The following is a 20126-nucleotide window of genomic DNA, read 5'->3' on the forward strand; positions in this document are numbered from 1 at the left end:
CTGATTAATACTGAAACAGCTAACTATGAAGTCAGATGGGTGGCAGGGGTTGCACAAGAGAGGGAGCAAGTGTGTGAGGTTGCAAAAGACAGAGCCTTGAAGCAGCAGCTGGGAACTTGTTATAACGTGTAACATAAGGCTGAGACGGCAGTGAGGAGTAATGGTCTGTACAGTGAAGGAGAAGTAATTTTGAGGAACAAGAATTTGCTCTGTGCTTTACATACTGTAAATGAGAAGCAGGGGGGTAAAAGCAAAGATAGGCTGGTAAGGGGTAAAAAAAAAAAAAAGAACTTTCAGTTCCAGAAAAACAGAGGAAGACACAGAACAGAAGCACCTTGGAATCCAGCCCAGGAAGAAAATCAAATGCTGAGGGGGGGAAAAAAAAAAAAAGAGAAGGCAGAAATGATCTGCAGGCAGAGGGATAACCAGGAAATAGAAAAGTGAATATCCACACCAACAATAGCGAGAAACAAGTGTGCATGATTGTAGGTTTCTCATTGAGAAGAACCAATTGACCTGTCACATCTGTAAGGAACAAGGATTTGAGATGTACTGCTGAGACTAAAAAGACTCTTGTTAAAGTGAGCAGAAGTCCTTCACAGTGGGAGAAATGGCAATGGCATGCACTATTTACACCCAAACACAGCATGTGAAAAAAAGAACTTGGGGCTGTGGGATTGCCAGGCCCTTGCATGCAAGGTGTGTGTCTGTACCCTGCTGGTATGGCGTGGTAGCAGTTGTTTGGTGTTGCTGTGCCAAATCCTCCTGATGATATTTTGTCATGTGGTGCTACAGTTCACATAAGCATAGTATACTGCATTTCTATCACCAGCTCAATTTATCCACCTAATAATTCCACAGCTGGCCAAATATCTTCAAAAAGTAACCAAATACTTTCAAAAAGTTTCCTAGATTTCTCTACTCTCTTTCTATTTTTGTTATGTTCTCCACTTCCTCTTTCTTCTTGATTTTATCATATATGATATTTTCATCACATGATATTATCATATTCATTTTCAGTTTTGCTTCCTTGATCACATCTCTAGAAGAGACTTTATTTCCGCCCTGCTAAAATACAACACTTTTCAAATGTAGTTTTCAGTGAGCATGCTATTATTTATCTTGCATGTTCCTCACTCACTGTCCCTAGAGCTTCCATTATAGGCCCTGTAAAGCAATCAAAGAATACACTATTGCTTTAAAAGCATTTGAAACCAGTTTTTGAAATCTCTGGTTAGTTTGCCAGCTGAAGACTCCAATTGCAGCTATGATTGTGGGGTAAACGATTTTAATCTCAGAGACCATAGTTGCAGTGCATGTTAACAAGTTTTCAGAGAAAAAAAAAATCACTAAAACATACCCTATGTTTCTGAATAGCTGTTAAAAGGATTTAGGAAGAAAGGAGTTGTGATGCTTTCTGTTATTCCTGCTGGTACCTGGTGTTACTAGCCCCATTTCTCAGACTTTTATATTAGCATGTACTAAGTAATGCTGCAAGTTCTTTAAAAAAATCTATGAAGTGTCTGCATAACACTGCCTGTACAACATCTTTTCTCATTTAAATGGTGTTTTTTGTAAAGCTGTCATTGCTTTTACCTGAATATCAAAACACAGAGATTCTTGCAAGTTGTCTTACTGAGAACATGAAAATTAAAAATGTAAGTATTTTTAACTGATTTTGGGTTATGTTTGGGGGTTTTGTTGGTTTGGAGGGGTTTTTCACATGTTTATTTGTGTTGTCTTACAAGAAGTTAGGCAATGCTGCCTTTGCTGGAAGAATAAAATCAGCAGAAAAGCTTTTCTTGTTCAGAGCTCTGTGCTTCCTTCAGCTAGCATCAGCCAGCACCAATGCCTTCCCCTTCTTCAATGGCATCTCTGCTGGAAATTTCTTCCCTGCAAAGGGGCTGCATCTTTCAGGAGCAGTACCAGTTTATGGAATTTGCCTGAAGTATTATTGCGACTGTGACATAAGGAGAGCTGACATTGTTTTGAGCAAGAACACATAGAAAATGAGAGTCTAAATAAAAATAAAATAAAAAAGTAAGTTTATGGACCAGCTAAAGCATAAGCACAAGCTGAGGAGAGAAAATGAAAAGATTTCAAAGAGAAAACTCATTAAAAATTCCCTGCATAGCGGATGATAAATAACAATTATGGCAAAAGAAGCATCAGTCCAGATCTTACAGTTTAGAAAAAAAAACAAAAACCAAGAAGGAGGCAAACAGTGAGTCAGAGGATGGGGTTTTGTATGTATTTTGCATTAATGAGATGCAAGTTGGAATAAATAGTTTGTTAAGCTCAGATTAGCATTAGAAGCAAAGTCAAGTACTGAAACAAAGAGGAAATTAAATGCAAGATAGTGGGGAAATTATAAATGTTCCAGGCATGCATTTTGCAAGAGAAGGAAAAACCCCACGTAATCAAGTGAAGTCAAATGAAAATAAAACTGTGGAATTATGATAATACTTTTGACACTGTGAATTTTAATCAGAATGCAAAAGATATCCTGAGTATACAGTCTGAATTTTCAAAATATGCTACACAAAAGCCTCTGCTTGCTGCTGAAACAGTAAATTGTGTATGTGATTAAAAAGCATGACTTGTGAGAGTACAAACTGCTGGATGTAATTGAAGCAAATGGGATGTTCTCCTGACATGTTATACCTAGAACAGAAGAAAATAATTCTACCAGCATAGCATCTGCTTTACACACTATCTATTGCATTAGAATAAGGAATAGTTTGAAAATTGAAATCCACACAAAAATAAAAAAAAATAGAATCTCAGAATTACATAAGCAGAATGATAATCACTGAAAAAATACAATATTGACTAGGCCTATTCAGCTTTCCTGCCTCAGCAAGACGGTCATCATCATATTTTGGAAGCGAGCAAGTAGGCTTAGGTGTTGAAAATGCTGTTAGTGGTGAACTTTGCAGCAGAAGAATATCAGCTCTGCCAGCCAGGCTCACAAAGTCAGCATTAGAGCTGATTATACTCATATGAGAAATGCCTGCCAGAAACTGTGGTAATCCATTACAATTAACCCTGTCTCCTTAGCAGTTAATACAAACAAACAAACAAACAAACAAACAAGAAGTTGGTCTTGACTGCAATATCGTATACAGAGCAGTTACTGGCTTCCCAGGGAAACCCAATTATTTTGGGAAGGTAAAAATACCTTGTAATATGCCAACCTTTAAAGGTATTAATTCAGAGAGTATTAAAATTTTCAGTGTATCTCACCACATCTCTTTCCAGCCTTAGACATATGCCAAGCATTGAGACCATAATAGAGGAAGAGGACACACAAGCACAATGTACCTGTAGTATTGGTGACCTTGCGAGTTGATCCAGTGAGGTGAGATTTGGAGCCCTGTTATTGTGAAAGAAGCCACTAGCAATTTTTTTGCCCTACCTGTGAAACAAGCACATTGGAAAGGACTGTTTTGCAATAATGTTTCAAAAGTGTAAAGCTCAACTCTTTGATTGAGAAAACAAATTTCCAAACAAGAATCCCAGAAAGTGCTTAAGAATTTGAAAAGTCATTGCTATTCCCAAATATCAGAAATGTATGATACTAAAACAGTAATATTTGAATTCATTTAATGAATTTGAGAGGGACCAGTAGGTACAACAGAGTTGTACCAAAAACCAAGGTAACAAAATCATAATATGAGAACCTTAATGTTACCACATAAATACAAAAGCAAAGAAGAAAAAAGCTTCACTCAAATGATGAAAATATGTGCCAGTTTCAAGAGGATGGAAAAGAATCTGAAAATAAGAAGCACAAAATAAAAATGTGCCTATGTCCACCGTTCTGCCAAAAAGGTCAAACACTAGAAAAATGGCTCTATGTATTTCCCAGGAATGACAGTACTGTCAAAGCAAATGGAACATAAAAGTATTTTATTTGAGCAACTGAATCATCATATCCTAGATGCTGAAAATAGAAATCCTCTTGAGAATGGGGTCAGTCTGGAATAGAAATAAACACCGTGTACTAACAAGATGGGATAGAGCATGAGTAATCATGATATCTGGGGGAAAAAAAAAGAAAAAATAAAAAAGAAAATAAAAGGAAACCTAGTGCATATGGCAAAATAAAACAGAATTGTATAGCATTTTCAATAGGCATTAGAGCAGACTGAAGAACAGATCTTACAAAACATGGAAACACACCTTAAAATTATAGGCTGCTGGTCAGACTTGGGGGAACCAGGCAAAATGTCAGAGGCTTATGTAGTACCCATTGAAGGTAGAGCAGTGAAGTGTTTAAGCATGCCTGAACTATGTGCTTGCAATCACGAGATCTCAGTTTGCCTTAAATTAGATCATATATTTATTTGAGAACAAGAATTTGATTACATCTGACTGTTCCCTCTAATAGCCAGGCAAATAGCAAGGCTGAGTTTGCTGCACACATTGCTAAGAGTATTGAAATGGCGCAAACAACAGAGAGAATATTTTGCATTCCGTTCTTGTATGTTGAAAATATTCCCACAGAAAAGCTCACTGCAGTTGAGTACAATGCTTGAAGTCATGTTCAGTAATAGAAGGAAGGAGTAACAGACTGAAACAGTAAGTAAGAGGCCGAAGATAAGAGTCTTATAATTGTAACCCTGATTTGTATTTACTTTGTTTCTGCAAGATAACTCTCATACCTGAAGAAACATGTTTGAAGAGAGAATCCTCCATTCTTACACCAAATCAAAGGGAAAATTCTCCATCTGGAGTATATTGAAACTGTGCACCCAGATTGTAAGAAACATACAGACATAATATAAATGTGTATCAACAACAAAGAAGCACCCATAGTTCCTAATTAAGATGGTTTGGAAAAAGAAGTGATGTAAGTCAACATGTCTCCCTATGTCTGCCTTTAATTATACTGATAATTTTTTATCATGGAGACACTTAATTTCAAAAGCTATAAATCTCTAGTTCAATTGTTATTAAACATTTCTTTTGAGTGTGTTTCTCTCTCTCTACTTTGTAGTGCTATTGCCACTATTATATGAAGATTTCAACAGACTTTATTAACGTTAAAGTTCATACAATCTTAATCCTCCAAAATGGGGTATTTTACCTCCTTTGCCTGAAAACAATCCCTAAGGTGCACTAATTTAACTGAAAGCATACATAGATGAAACATGAGAAATCTGGAAGACAGTAACTTGATAGTTATTGCGGCTTAGTTTTATCTTCTTGGACAGGGACAATGAAACTGACTTTTCTAAGATCTGGCATTGAACTTCTGCCAGGACTTGTGTGCAACAGAGCTAATACTGTATTCCTTCTTCTTTGTATCAGTCATCCTTATCACAGCCAAAGAAAAATACACATTTTTCTAAAATCTGAATAAATCCCTCTTCAAAGCATACTTTTCTCATGCTTATTAAAAGAAAGTGAGGTCTACTTACGCATTTGGTTTATTTATATCTAGTCAACTACTCATTTACATTAAAAAAAGAATGGAAAAATTATCTTGCTTGTGCAGCTTCAAAGCTGTAGCTTCATTGATACTCACAGGTCACCTCTGCAATTACTAAAAACTTACAGTGTAAAGTGTGACAGAGCCCCAGTTTTCTCTGCCTGTCTTTATAGCGGAGGTGCCCCCTATGGCTTCCTCTGGACTTACTCCAACAATTCAATGTCCTTCTTATGTTGGAGGCACCAGAGCTGGATGCAGCACTTCAGGTGAGGTCTCACAAGAGCAGAGTGGAGGGACAGAATCACCTCCCTCGCCTTGCTGACCATGCTCCTCCTAATCCAGTCCAGGATATCTCTGCCTTTCTGGGCTACAAGCCCACCATGGGCTCATGTTGAGATTTTTGTCAACAATAATGAGGGGGTTTTGGGTTCCCCCTGCCCTTTTTTCAATATTACAGAGGTTTAAATTCATACTGAAATCTTCCTGAGAGTGGGAGTAAAAAACCTGACCATCTGTTATCATGCTGCCTAGGCGAAGCACTGAATCCTTCCCAAAAACATATTACTTCTTCAATCAAATTTGGTTGAAATGGATCAGTGGGTTCAAATCTGTTAGGAGGTCAAAATAAAGGTGAGACAAGGAGAAAAACCAGAATTCTTTGCACCTTGCTCTAGAGCAAATATTTTAAAATGTTTTGCTAGAATCATAAAATGGTTTGAGTGGGAAGGGACCTCAAAGATCATATAGTTCCAACCCCCGCCATGCCCAGGGATGCTTTTCACTATACTAGGTTGCTCAAAGCCCCATCCAATCCGGCCTTGAACAATTCCAGGGATGGGACATCCCATCCACAGCTTCTTTGGGCAACCTGCTCCAGTGCCTCACCACCCTGACAGCACAGACTTTTTCCCTAGTATCTAATCCAAATCTACTTTCTTTCAGTTTGAAGGCACTTGTCCTGGCACTACAGTTCCTGATGTTGCCCAAGAGAAAAGGATACTTGGATTTTACAAAAACAAAAGCAGACAAGCAAAAAAAGAAAGCCAGATCACCACAGGATGAAAAATTAAGTGAAAACTCCACTTTATTGATAAACATAGAAAACGCTTGTTTCAAGGGCTAAATGTTGTCATCAGGAAAGTGACCCTCTGCGTTTGCAGCTGGCTGTGGCAGGGCTGAGGACGCTACCCGCTGTCTTGACTACGAAGGCTGAACACCGCAGCGTCACCAACGCAGGCTGGCGGCGGCAGCAGGAGCATCCCAAGGGACACGCCAGCCCCGCGCTCCCCACACACATCCGGGAACTCCCTCCCACCCCTCCCACTGGCGCCCCGGTGGTCCCGCCCTGACGTCGCGCCCCTTAGCCCAATGGCGGCTCCGCTCTGCTTCCGGCGTCCGGCCTGTCTCCTGGACACGGGCGAGGGGTGGCGACCATCCGAGGGGTGCGCGGGGACGGAGCCCGGTGGAACCGGTGCGTTCCAGCTGGAATAAAGGACAACAAAACTCTCCAGTTCCCGGAGTCACCCTGCCTGCGGAGCAGGTGCCTTTCCCGCCTGCCTGTATTTTGTGGCGCGCACGGACCACTGTCTCGTCCGGACACCACCACCGGGGCATGGGACACTCCGTCCCGAGGGCGGAGCTCCGCCTTTTCGGTTGATGGCGGCGGCGTGGCAGTGGTCCATCCCCCGCCGCACTACGACTGTCGCTCCCCCGCTTTCCCTCCGGGTCCATCCCCCGGCGCAGGCACGGCTGCCGTTCCCTCCTTTCCCTCCGGGTCCATCCCCCGGGCTCAGGCACGGCTGTCGCTCCCTCCTTTCCCTCCGGGTCCATCCCCCGGGCTCAGGTACGGCTGTCGCTCCCTCCTTTCCCTGCGGGTCCATCCCCGGGCTCAGGCCCGGCTGTCGCTCCCCCTTTCGCGCTTTCCCGCGCACGTTCGCGGCCGTTGCCTGGCGGAGGGCGCGCGCCCCTCACCGCCCCCCACCCTCCCCTCACCGCTCTCTCGCTCCCTCCGCCGCTGTCCCTCGGTCCGAGCCCGGGAGAGGACGTGGGGCGGGACTGGAATCGCCCTCTGGAGCGCTCCTGAGACCCTACGGCTCCCTCCCCTCAGCTGCAGGTGGGTCGGGAGGCGGCTGTGTCTCCGGGAGCCGCCGCGCAGCGTCTCAGGCCTGACCGCCCTCAGCTGGGAGCGCAGGAGGTCGAGCGTCCTGCACGGGCTGCTCAGTTCGGAGTGCTTCTGGCCATTCCCCCGAAAAGAGAGGGAACTGCGTCTCCTGGGTGTGCTGGTCCTGTGTCCAGCCCAGAGCAAGTGCAGTTCCCTCGGCACCTGGAGGCTGCTGCTTTAGGTACTTCTGTGGAGTTTCACACCTGCCTCGTTATGGAGGGTGCTGTGGGAGGCTTCCACGACGGCCTTCTCACCTGCCTCTTCTTTTCACTTTTTATGTCACTTTATTTAATATCTTCGTACTTTATTTCCAAATGTAGCTGTTGAAAGTCTGTTTTGTGTGTCAGAGGAGCTGTGGATGCCCCAGCCCTGGCAGTGTTCATGCCTGGTTGATTGGGACAGGGAGTAAGCTGTTCTAGCAGAAAGTGTTCCTGCCCACAGCAGGGTGTTGGAACAAGATGATCTTTAAGGTCCATTCCAGCCCAAGCCATTCTATGATTTTATGATTCTGTGCTCCATTGGTTTGTGTACTGAAATAAAGGCACAGCCATTACCCTTGAGAATCAGAGACACCTCTCTTTGCCCTGTAGCCTCTTGTATTTTTACAGATACACTATTTAGAATTTGTATCTACTAGCCCATCTATTACTTTTTGAATGTGATAAAGAGTTTCAAAAGTGTAAAATTCACCTGTTCAAAATTTTGATCACATTTCCTTAGAGGAGGTCTTCTGTAAAGTAATTATGTTCAATCTCTCTGGAAGTATAGAATCCCTATTCATGATAATTGGGAGGGTGAATATTATACTTCAATGACTATTAAATTTGAAGGCTTCCCCTTTCTCCCCCTTTCTTTAGGTTTGTTTGTTTATGAGACTAATGCCATGTTTCCAGTCTGTTGCCTGTGAAGCATCCTGAAGCATGGAAAACTTTGTTTTGTATGAGGAGATTGGAAGGGGAAATGCGACAGTTGTTTATAAAGGAAGAAGAAAGGGGACAATTAATTTTGTTGCCATTATTTGCACTGATAAATGCAAAAGAGCTGGAATCGCAAACTGGGTAAGTAATGGGTTTTTTCCCCCTATTAAATCTGGGAAAAAATACAGCCTACTAAATTCTTGGAGTGCAGGTTATAGAAAAATACCATGTGTTTATTTAGATTGAGTTCAGCTTCTCAAGATTTGAAGTTCTTATGCTTTACTTCATGTGATTTTATTGGTTTTTAGATCACATGCATAAAACCATGTTTACAGTCTTACAGTTTCTGTGATGTGTCAGTGAACTTGTAAAAATAGTTACATGTGGTGGTTTCCTCCATTTTGTTATTAGTTGTGCAAATCCAGTGCTAGTAGCAACTTCCAATAGTACTAGCAATCTTACTTAGCAAGAAGAAATTACTTTTGATGAAAAAATACCATTTAAGCTAAATCAATTCTGGTTTGTAAAACCTTGGCAAAGCTGCACATATGATACTTTCTGGAAAAGAAGCTGATACAGTTACACAGTTCAAATATTTTATTTTTCTAGTACATACGTTTTCTTTCTATGGTGGGTTAACTTTGGCTGGATGCCAGGTTCCAAAGCCTCTCTATCACTCCCTTCTTCAAATGGACAGGAAACAGAAAATATAATGAAAATCTTGTGGGTCAAGAGCAGGGAGAGATCACGCACCAATTGCCTTCACAGGCAAAATAGACTCGATTTATGGAAAGTAATTGAATTTATTGCCAGAGTAGGATAATGGAAAATAAAACCAAATCTTAAAACACTGTTATGTCACCCTTCCTTCTTCCTGGGCTCAGCTTTACTCCCAATTTTCTCTCTGTACTCCTTTGCCAGACATGCAGAGAGATAGGGAGTGGGGGTTACAGTCAGTTCATCAGATGCTGTCTCTGTTGCTCCTTCCTCCTCAGTCTCTTCCCCTGCTCCATCATGGGGTCCCTCCCATGGAAGACAGTCCTCCACAACCTTCTTCAGTGTTGGTCCTTCCCACAGGCTGCAGCTCTTCATGAAGTGCTCCAGCATAGGTTCTTTCCACAGGGTGCAGTCTCTCAGAAACAGGCTGTTGCAGTGGGAGGTCCCACAGGGCTACATGTCCTGCCAGCAAGCTGGCATGGGCTCCTCTCTCCATGGGTTTGCAGGTCCTTCCAGGAGCCTGCTCCAGCACAACTTCCCACAGAGTCACTAGCTCCTTTGGGTTTCCACCTGCTCTGGTGTGGGGTCCTCCACAGGCTGCAGGTGGATTTCTGCCCCGCTGTGGACCTTCATGGGCTGCAGAGGGACAGCTTTACCTCACTGTGGTCCTCACCAGGGGCTGCAGGGGAATCTCTACTCCAGCTCCTGGAGCACTTGCTGCCCCTCCTTCTGCACTGACCTTGGTGTCTGCAGAGCTTTTTCTGTCATGTGTTCTCACTCCTTTCCCCTGCCATTGTTGTGCAGTGGTGTTTTCCCCCCTTTTTAAATGTTATCCCAGATATGCTGCCACTGTCACTGGTGGGCTTGGTGTTGGCTAGCAGTGGGTCTGTCTCCAAGGTGGCTGGGATTGGCTCTGTCAGACACAGGGGAAGCTTCCAGCAGCTTCTCACAGAAACCAGTTGTGTAGGGCCACCCTGCCTGGATACTGAAACCTTGCCATGCAAACCTGATACAGTTTCATATTCCCTCTCATTGTTTCAGTGGTCATTTCTTGGGAACTTTTTTATTCTTAGAAGTCTATTAGTCTTACAAATCCCGTGGGGATACCTTACATACTACTCTAGGAAGAAGCAGAGGCTTCTGTAGAGAATAGGCCATGTAGATGTTGTAGAAATACAGATTTTCAGGGTCTCTTGAATGGTTTCCCTTGCCTGATAAGATTAAGAATGATGGAAAAATTTCTTTTTACTTCCCCTTGCTGTATTAACTCTCATTTGTATTCTAATTGAAAAAAAATGTAGGAGTGCAAGTTTGACTCAAAATTCTGATTTTCAGTTTGTTATTTAATGGTGCAGGAAGCTTAAATAATATTTATAATTTTGAGTGGGGAAACTTCCTAATATTTTTTCTGTATTTTAAAGACAGGTGAGTTGGGCAGGGTCTGTGGGCAAAGTTATCTTTTCTCAACACATGTATAACACTAAAATATTTGCTAGTGAATAATGCTAGTGCACTAGAAAAGGCAGGAGAGCAAGTAGCTAATTTAGAGTAGACTGTATTGTTTCTTATTCCCATGCCTGAAGACCATATATATATATTTATGTCTTTCCCCCACTTAAGTATGTGAAAAACTTCATTCTAGGTTCGTCTGACTCAGGGACTCACACATAAAAATATAATGACCTTTTATGAATGGTATGAAACAAGCAACCATCTCTGGCTTGTAGTGGAATTATGCACAGGTAAGATAAGCTCAAAAGGTGAACTTTTATAGTTTGAGTGTTTGTAAGAGATTTCTTACAGCTTTATGACAACAAATGCTTAGATCTTTGAAAACAGCATAAATATCTGATTATTAACTTGAGAATACTGTTTATATATAAAGTGCTCTTTTTTTTTTTTCTCTCGGAAGCATTTTTAGAAATAAATTGAAATCATGTTTCTCCTCTGCTTCACTGCATGTGTCTTTGAAAAGTTAGTTGAGTTACATAATGTTGATTTTTAAAAGCTGGAGAGAGATGGCCAATCAGGGAACATAAAAGCAAATTGTGACTAGTCAGAGGGTAGGTAGCTAAGTAGAAAATATTTGAGAAGTTTTGTAAGGACTGGCAGCTTTGGCTTTCTTTTTTAAAAGACATCAAGGAGCAAATCAGGTTATAACGTACTAATAACTTACTATTGTTCAAATTAATTTTTAATCAAAGGGCAATTCAGCAGCTAAAGTAAATTATTTAAATTTTTTTCCTATTCCATACGAGTATTTTGACTTCCATGTTAAAACTGTAATTTGGGAACTCTGAGAACCCAAAACTGTATTAAGTGATTCACTTAGTTTTGATAAGTTCTTATCAACCTATTAAAGGAATCTTTTAAATATTTCTGTAGTTGTGATGACTGCATGTTTTAAACTTTTGATAGTATGCTTTCCTCTACATGGAAAGGAAAGGAAAGAAAGCCAATATGCAAGTGATGCATGTTAAGATTTTGGTATCTGGAGTTTGTTTAATAGTAAAAGTCCATATTACACCCAGCCTTTTTATTTATCCAGAATTCTGTTTGAAAAATTACTGAAGAAGAGAACTTACAAGTTCTGAGAAAAAAAGTCAGTTATTAAAAGTGAAGTTAATGGCTCATGTGGGGGCTTTGGTCTACTTGCTTAGTCTAACTTAGTGGCACATATTTAAGTTATTAGACAGGCAGCCTTTTATTGTTGAACAATTATCAGGTGTTTTACCTTGTAGTATTATAGTTTGCTGCAAGGTGAGTGTCTTGGAGCTGTGTTATACTGTACTTACGCATAGAATAAGATGTGGATTTTTTATTAATCTTGTTGACACTTGAAAACTGCTTTTGAAATATGGAAGATTTCTCTCACCTGTCTGAAAGTTAGTTTCTGTTATCATATGCAGAATACTTCTGTGTTGCTGTTTTCACTACTTTTTTCTTTGTGTGTGTGGCCATATTATGGAATTATTCTATATGTAGTCCTCTAAATTACATAGTAAGAAACAGTAATTAAACATGATGTAAAATGCTTTACTATAGCTCTGTAGTATGGGCTTTGTTTTAAAGGAATAACTGATTCACTAACCATCAGAAAAAGGCTTAGAAATAAAATAATTTTAATATTCAGCAGTGTTGAATAATTGTAAGAGTACTGTAAGGACAGACCCTCTGAAAGAAATGACTGATCAAAGGGAAAAACGTTCAGGAAAATCTACTATGTGATTTGGAATAAAAGATCTACTATCCTTTTCTATGAAAAGCTTTCCTAATCTCTCTTTCATTCAGGGTCTTAAACGTGTGTCTTTTTTTTTTTTTCCTTTTTTTTTAATCAGCATGATTTGGCTAGGATATAAATAACAGATAACCCAGGAAACCTACAGATAATTCATGGCATGCAAACTGTGGTCTCAGGCAAACAGATTTGGTGCAGGATTAGTAAAGGACCAAATGGGGCTGAAAAAAGGGATTTTGGGTGTAATGGGAATGTGGACCTCAGGATAGGGGACTGGGACAGGAAGGAGGAGAAAGAATGAGCAATGAACATGTGGGAAATGAGATTAGAAGAAATCCAACAGCCATGAATATTTAGGACAGGAATGACTCAAATGGGATGAATCTGATGACATACCTGAGAATCAGTGGAAAATGAGGAAGTAGGTGATGGGGGCAGAAGTTTTTGTAAGGACACAGAAACACTAACAATCAGTGGGGAGAAGCATAGAGAGTGAGTATGAAGCCCAGTCAAGAATGCAGGTGATAGAGGACATTGTGAGAGTTATTTGGAAGGCTTTCTAAGTATAATGTGATCAGAAACAAAGGAAGGGTTGGTTGGAACTTAATGGAGGAGAGTGGTGATTTTGGAAGGACAGAGAAGGGTCTCATACTAGGGTAAGAAGACCAGAGAGCTTTGATTAGGACTTACTGGTACAGGAAGCTGGGATTTGTGTGAGAAACCTAGAAAGTGAAATAGTACAAAATAATTTATCTTCTGGACATTGTTGACCTCAGGACCTCAGACTATAACACAGTTTTACTATTTCTTTTGTCTCTGAATTCAGTTGAAAATTGACTGCTCTTAGCTTTAGCAATTGTTCACAGAAGTTGATAGCCTGCTGTTGATATTATTTATTTTTTAACTGATGCAGCAGGAATCTGGTTAAGGAATTTTAATAAAAGCATGGGGTACTATTACACTGTGAAGTGACACAGTTTATGGATTTCTTTTTTCCTTTTTAAAATAATATTGAAGTAATTTCGAAGTCATAAACTCAATTTAATTCTAGACAAAATTAAGATTTTGTCTCAGTATTGAAAATTTTTTGTACATCTTGGCTTTTGTAACTATTAGATATCAAGAAATAGTTTTAATATCTACTGATAATAGTTTTTGACTGACATCTTTTGAAGAAATTTATGTAATTGGGAATTACTTGTATGACAGCTTCTTTATATGCACTTATTAACTGTGTGTATTTCAGGTGGTTCCCTAGAATCTCTCATTGCTCAGGATGAATATCTGCCAGAAGATGTAGTGAGAGAATTTGGTGTTGAGCTGGTTACTGGTTTATACCACATTCATAAGCATGGAATTATCTATTGTGAATTGACTCCTGGAAAGGTGAGGAGGGGTATTACCTACAGGGACACTGGATGTTACTTTCTATGCCATCAGCATTTATTTTATTATTTGTATTTTACCATTTGGAAGAGGCTTACCTCTGCTGGGAGGTCAGTTGAGCTTTATAATATATGTGAAGACAATCAGAGACAAGTTTGTAGCTTGAATATTTTATGATATAATTGATTTCTTTCTTTGGTGTATATCTGATACAATGTGATATATTCTATTTGATTTGGTGTACTGGTTTAATTTAATGAAGGATTTTAGTTCTCTGTCCTTAGAGGCATAAACTTGTTATTATTCTATTGTGCTGCAGAGTATTTTGCAGTCATAGAAAATGTTAATGAGGGAGTAAAGTTAACTAAAGTTTCTTTGTTAATAACCTCTATTGTTTGCAGATACTACGTAAATTATCATCTTATTCCCGTATAAAAATACAAATCTTTATGTAGTTTCTCATTTTGTGTATATGTGTGTAATTTATGTAGAGGTTTGCCAAAGTCTGTGTTTGTTTTTAATTCATGTAGTCACCAGAATATGACTATAATAAAAATTTTTTGCTTAACAGTCATTGGTTTTGACCATGATCCATAAGTGATCAAGTTTCCATTCTCTGACTCTTCAGTAAAATCTTTCACAATTCTACTCAGTTCCTGTCATTTGTGGACCCAAAGGCATTAAAAATATATGAATAAAGCATAATGTAGATGACTCAGTAGTCTTCCAAAAAAGAATGTTGCTGTAAAATGCTCATTTGAACAGAAAGGCCAATGCTAAAGTTAAGGCCGCTTTTGTGCCCTGCCCCCTGCTTCTAGAAGCATGGTCTATTTCTCCAAACAAGGTTGTTGGGATTATGAAATTTTTAATTGCAAGAATAAGCAGTGACTGGCCAGACAAAACTGTCATCATCATTGGACAAAATCTGTGGAATTTTCTGCTAAATAAAATTAGAATTTTTTTTTTTTCTCAAATGAAGCCATGTTTGGTTTTACTAGGCTTTTATTTTCCTATGCAGTTTTACTCTACTTTAACTTTCTTTTCTCTAGTAACATCACTGTTTATTTAGATTTAATAATGAGTACACAAAAGTGCACATTGGACCTCTTAAGGGTTCTATCGTGATACTTTTGGTTGTAAGAGAAAAAGACAGTATTGGCATTGACTTAAAAGAAAAACTTCAGTGTTTTTGATTATAGTGATAATTTCTATGTACTTAAATGGTTTGAGATTGTGATTATTTTTGTAATAAATTATTTCATTCTTCATGTTGGAAATTTCAGCAGTCATCAGTTTTAATATATGATACTAGCATATTGGATTTTGTTTGTTCTTATAGATTCTACTGGAAGGGTCTGGCACTTTGAAATTCAGTAGTTTTTGTTGGGCTAGAGCAGATGGTGAAAACTTGGAAGAATTTTTTGCTTTTGCTGGAGCTGAAGAAAGCGAAGATATTAATGAAAGCACTCCTCAAAGATACTTCAAAAATATAGTTAATGGTACGAGATTTTTACTAGCCAGAATTACATTACGCCAAAGAGACAGAATGAAAATTAAAATGTCATTGATTATGATAAAGAAAAATGGTTTATAAGTAATCCTGTTTTGTCTTAGAAAAACTTGAGCTACAGAATTATTTATGGACTTTTAAAAATCTGTGCTGCGGATGCTCTCTGTATGGTCTGGAACTAAATTCCATTAAGTTAGTGTTAAATGTATACAGAAAATTTGGGAAGTACTACACAGAACTACTGCATCTTTCCTTGTGGACTGCACTGCTGTATTTTCATTGTCCTTTTTGATGCACATGGTCTAAGTTATTTCTGGTTTGAGGTCAGCTATTTCACTACTTTAATGATAATTTCATTTTAAACTATGAGGAAGTTACTGTGCTTCAGTTTCAACAGGCAGATCCATAAAAAACCAGTAGACTGCAAATACTATGTTATTTTTTCATTGAATAAGAAAAATTCAGAAACTTGTTTTTAATCTTCTTGATCTTTTATTAGTCATTATCTTGGAACCTCTCACAGACCTCTATTGCCAAGATAATGATGTCTCATATATCAGTTACTTTTATCAGAAAAAATGGAATTCTTGGTAATATTTTATGAGAACAAACAGGAATTTCCTTGCTGTCTCCTTCTGAACATCCACACTGGAAATAGTAAGACCAAGATCAGATCTTTATGCAGGGAGAAATACAAATCTAATCTCTTTCCTGTTGCTCTTCAGAACAGCTGTTTTGATATGTATGATAATGACCTTTTGTCATTTAAAAAAATTAAAACTCAAGAGCAAAAGAATCCAAAATAAACTTTTTAAGGGACTATGGAATTCACACTTCTACCGAGTCTGTGTAATTTTTTTAGAGATTTTTGAGAACTGATGGGAAGTCCTGTAGAAATAGGAACTGTATATTTTCTTCCTGTATCAAACAGAAGAGATTTGTGAATAAGCTGCTATAATTTGATATGTTGATGTTTCCATAGTGTTTTAGTGGCGAAAGAGCCTTAACTGTTTAGGTCAGTGATTTTGTTGGCTAGCTACCTCATTTTTTGTAACAGAGCTTTTTAAGTTTGTGAAGGTTTATTTCTTGGGGTAGCTTAAAAAAAAAAAGAAATCCCAAATCTGATGTAACATAATTATTTCTGTTACTCACATGAGAATGGTTTACCACTCTGCTCAAATTGCTTGGCTCTGAAAGCTGTTAAATCAAATCAAAACATTCTTTGCATTAATCACTGTGTTTAAAAAGTGCAACACAAGTCAGTTTGGTTAATAGAAGTGAAATAAATGACAAAGTAGTTTATATAATCCTACATAATCCAGTTAAAGTATAGGAGAGAAGTTCCTTTGAAACTACTTACATTTGCTATTTCAGTTTTTTTATATGTCGAGTGAAGATAATCTATAACTCAGTGAGGTTTGGAGACAGTCTGAAGTGGTGAATAGGATGAATGCTGAATGAATAATCAAAGTACATTAATTTACATACTGTATTTTGTAGGCGTTCCTATATACACAGCTCCTGAAGCAATAAAGGGAGAAAACTTCTGCAAAGCCAGTGATCTGTGGTCCCTGGGATGTCTACTTTATGAAATGTTCTCAGGTTGTAAGTTTGTATATCTATTTAATATCTGTGATAATGGAAACATAGGTCATGGTCCCAGAGTAAATTCTTACTAACTTTCTAGGGAAGTCAGAACATAGAAAAACTTGAGACAGATTTTAAAGATTTCTTGAAGAACCTACTAACTGTGCTTAAAAGAAAAAAAAGAGTGTCTTTATCCAATAATCAGGTGAAACAATACTGTTCAGCAGTCCTGTTGACAACAATACTAACCAACATGTAAGGTTTAAATACTATGATTTAAAATTATGGCAGTCCTCAAATTCTGACAGTGTAATGTTTTTAATTTCCTTGGTATTAAACTGTGTGCATTATTTTAACCTTTGAAAGAGAAAACAGTTGGGGGTCGTCCGTACTATAACACATCTTCATAGAAGTATCGGTGTCATGTCACTTTATTTTAGGAAGCAAGCATTATTATATACAAAAAACACTGTTTACATAATACACTGGCACATATAATTGGATAAAAGCTTTAAGTTCATGCCTTAATGTACTCTGCTAATTGGTTATAAACTTTTATCATGCTCTCTAAGCATTAGCTAAGGTTCTGTCTAGGCAGCTGCTTTATCTTGTTTTACATTCTTTTATGATGCTCACATTTTTTGGCTCTTTGTACTCTGCTATCTCTTGGGAAAGGCACCTTAGAGTAGCTCACACAGTTGAATTAAGCTTAAGAAACATATTCATATAGCTTCATTCTGCAATCTAGTTTCCAACAGAAAACTTCCTCACTATTGTAAAGCATGAGTAATTTGGTACCCTGCAGATGAAGTACCCTTTAGCTGCAGCTGGAAGGAAGCTTCATCAGAGAAGAGAATTACACTGCAACCTTCTCAAACCTTAGACAAAACGCCAATCTCTTGGATCAACATGGCAACACGATACTGAGATTTCTGCTTTTTCCTGGTGTCTCATTGCTGATTCATACAGGGCTGTCATGGTCATCTCCATCACACCATCTTTGGTGCCTCTTCGGTCCATGGTTTCTTTTGCTGTTCATGACAAAAGAATTTAATCCAAGATTTTGAATTTCAATTGACAAGAAAACTTGATAAATAGTACTCAGGCCAAGGTTGTTTATTTCTTTAAATGCTTTCTTAGGAAAATGAGCTCAGGATAAATTATTGCGCCTTACAGCCATTTTAGAGTTTGCCTAATCGGTGAAATGCACTTCTGCTTGTTTGTAGGAAGACCACCATTCTTCTCAGAAAGCCGTTCTGAATTAATTGAAAAGGTTTTATATGAAGATCCATTGCAACCAGGACCAGAGGGTAGGGTTCTGTTATTCTTTAATGGATCAAGTCACAGTAATACTTAAAAAGTTAAAGTTTTGTTTTGCCCTTTTTCTTCTGAGGCTGATTGCAGGAATCATTTAGCTGTCTGAAGTGAAAGTTAGCAGTGCCTTCCTGTGATAATTCCCTGTTAGTGATGAATGCTTATTTCCCTTTTGACAGAGACATATATCAGCTTTTAATTGTCAACACTAATCTACCTAACGGGGTGGAATTTTTGATCTTCGTCATTCTGGGCATCAGGGTTATTCACAGAGATCCTTATACATTACAGTGGCTCTCTTTAAATTTAGCAGATTTTAATGGCACATAGTTTCTTCTTAGTGCCTATCTGATGACTGGAGGGTGCTTTTTTATTTTAAAGTTACAAACAATTATAATTCATTTGATGACCAAGCATTAGTGGTTTATTTGTTTTGGGGTTTTCTGAGGATTCTTTGAAATGCAATGGGTGTATATTTAATATTCTTTATAACTGAGAATTTTTTTCAGATTAAATTACTATCAAGAAAGTTTTTTAGCATGATCTGTAGATAATAGCGTGGTTTACATTGGGTGATAGTTGTTTTTGCTTACCATTACTGATCTTAAGGGCTTCTATTTACAGGTTCTGCTTTTCACAAACCTTCTGCTGAGTTCATCAGTTTGCTTGATGGGTTACTTCAAAAGGATCCTCAGAAAAGGTAAATTGCTTAATCCATGACAACTGTTAATGTTGTCACCTATGGAGAAACTAATTACTGTGGTACTTTATGTATAGTGTTTTGTAGATGAAAAAAGAATGCAAAAAAATTTTCATCCCTCATATAAAAGAGCAGACTGTTTTTTCTTATATGAAGATATATAGAATTAATGTTTTAATTTTTTCATTAAGTGCAATTTTTTTTGTACCTGGTGCTAAATAGGTAACTTTGTAACAGAATGATAGGAAGTGTAGAATTGGATGGCTTTGCTTTTCCAGAGCAAGGGGCACATGTATTTTATTAGGCTTTAACTTATGGCTGATTCAGTTACATTCTTAAATAATTGAAGACCATAATTTATAGGATATGTTAGATAATTTACATGTGGGATTGATTCTGCAGTTTCCTTCATTCTTATTCTCATGCCTCTGTTGCATGAATTTTCCATTCTGATTTAAGGCAAAAAGTTTGTCCTGTAAGAAAATGTACTTGTTCTCCAAATAAAAGCTTCCAACAGGATTAATTGTTCTGTAGTGTTACTGGCTTCAAAACCTAGTCTGGTATGTCTCTGTGGAGCTCTACTTAGCCACTTACAGTTTATTTCTTGCTTTTCAAAAGGCTGAATTGGACAGACCTATTGCAGCATCCGTTCTGGAAAGGATCCCTTGGCCATTGTGGTGGTGATTCTGCAGGCAGACAGGGCACAAGTTTGAGGTACTGAATGTTCAAGGAAGATTTCTTTTAAATAAATATAAGCAAAGATAAACAATATTTTATTAAGTTTCTCTGTAAATTTTATAATTTTTGAACTTTCCTTAGAATTTTCATGAATTAATTAGTGGAGTTTTACGTCATTCGGGGGGCAGTTTTGGATGTTTAGGAAGTTTATTATCCTATTAGTGTATTGCACTGTCTATTCACTTTCAACAGACTCCTTCCTGCTGGCTATAGAATGTGTTAAAATTCACTTCTGAGCTATATGCTCTCATATTTATTTACTTGCATAAAATATTAACTAATAATATATATAAATATATAAATATTTATACTTGTATAAATATTATATAATATTGTTGTATGAATCACACTTACAGTTTTTTTTAAAAGCTTTTGTAGAATCTTATAAATATGGGTCAGTTTCATCTTTAGTGATTTTTTT

General features: G+C 38.2%; 2 protein-coding genes across 10 annotated transcripts in view; one reads left to right on the plus strand and one right to left on the minus strand.

Annotated features, from left to right (window-relative positions):
- Positions 1 to 6503: 6503 nt before the first annotated feature.
- On the minus strand, positions 6504 to 7374 carry LOC146441274 (uncharacterized). The gene is made up of 2 exons (XM_085051348.1): positions 7015 to 7374; positions 6504 to 6919 (listed from the first exon to the last, which is right to left on the minus strand). Exons 1-2 carry the CDS (start codon positions 7315 to 7317, stop codon positions 6662 to 6664), a joined length of 561 nt encoding a protein of 186 aa, XP_084907474.1. The 5' UTR covers positions 7318 to 7374; the 3' UTR covers positions 6504 to 6661.
- Positions 7375 to 7400: 26 nt separating this feature from the next.
- ULK4 (unc-51 like kinase 4) overlaps positions 7401 to 20126 on the plus strand; it is a 214300-nt gene continuing 201574 nt past the window's right edge. For 4 of the 9 annotated variants that reach the window (XR_014849839.1, XR_014849840.1, XM_085051341.1 and 1 more), the window contains exons 1-9: positions 7401 to 7792; positions 8473 to 8656; positions 10875 to 10974; positions 13717 to 13856; positions 15196 to 15355; positions 16867 to 16968; positions 18180 to 18263; positions 18892 to 18967; positions 19586 to 19681. Coding sequence is in view for 7 of the 9 variants with exons in the window: in XM_085051341.1 (XP_084907467.1) it covers positions 8519 to 8656; positions 10875 to 10974; positions 13717 to 13856; positions 15196 to 15355; positions 16867 to 16968; positions 18180 to 18263; positions 18892 to 18967; positions 19586 to 19681 (896 nt within the window). In the remaining 2 variants the exon portion in view is untranslated. Of the gene's footprint in view, positions 7793 to 8472; positions 8657 to 10874; positions 10975 to 13716; positions 13857 to 15195; positions 15356 to 16866; positions 16969 to 18179; positions 18264 to 18891; positions 18968 to 19585; positions 19682 to 20126 lie in introns of those variants that run through there. The other 5 variants (XM_085051338.1, XM_085051340.1, XM_085051339.1 and 2 more) reach the window with 2 other exon arrangements.

Source organism: Lichenostomus cassidix, chromosome 2, assembly GCF_008360975.1.
Source record: "Lichenostomus cassidix isolate B80296 chromosome 2, HeHo_3.0, whole genome shotgun sequence".
NCBI lineage: Eukaryota > Metazoa > Chordata > Aves > Passeriformes > Meliphagidae > Lichenostomus > Lichenostomus cassidix.

Coding starts and splice junctions, on each gene's coding strand:
- LOC146441274 (XM_085051348.1), bottom strand. CDS start 7,317: ATGGACCCGCAGGGAAAGGAGGGAGCGACAGCCGTACCTGAGCCCGGG. Junction 6,920..7,014: donor TCCGGACGAGACAGTGGTCC/GTGCGCGCCACA, acceptor CCTTTATTCCAG/CTGGAACGCACCGGTTCCAC.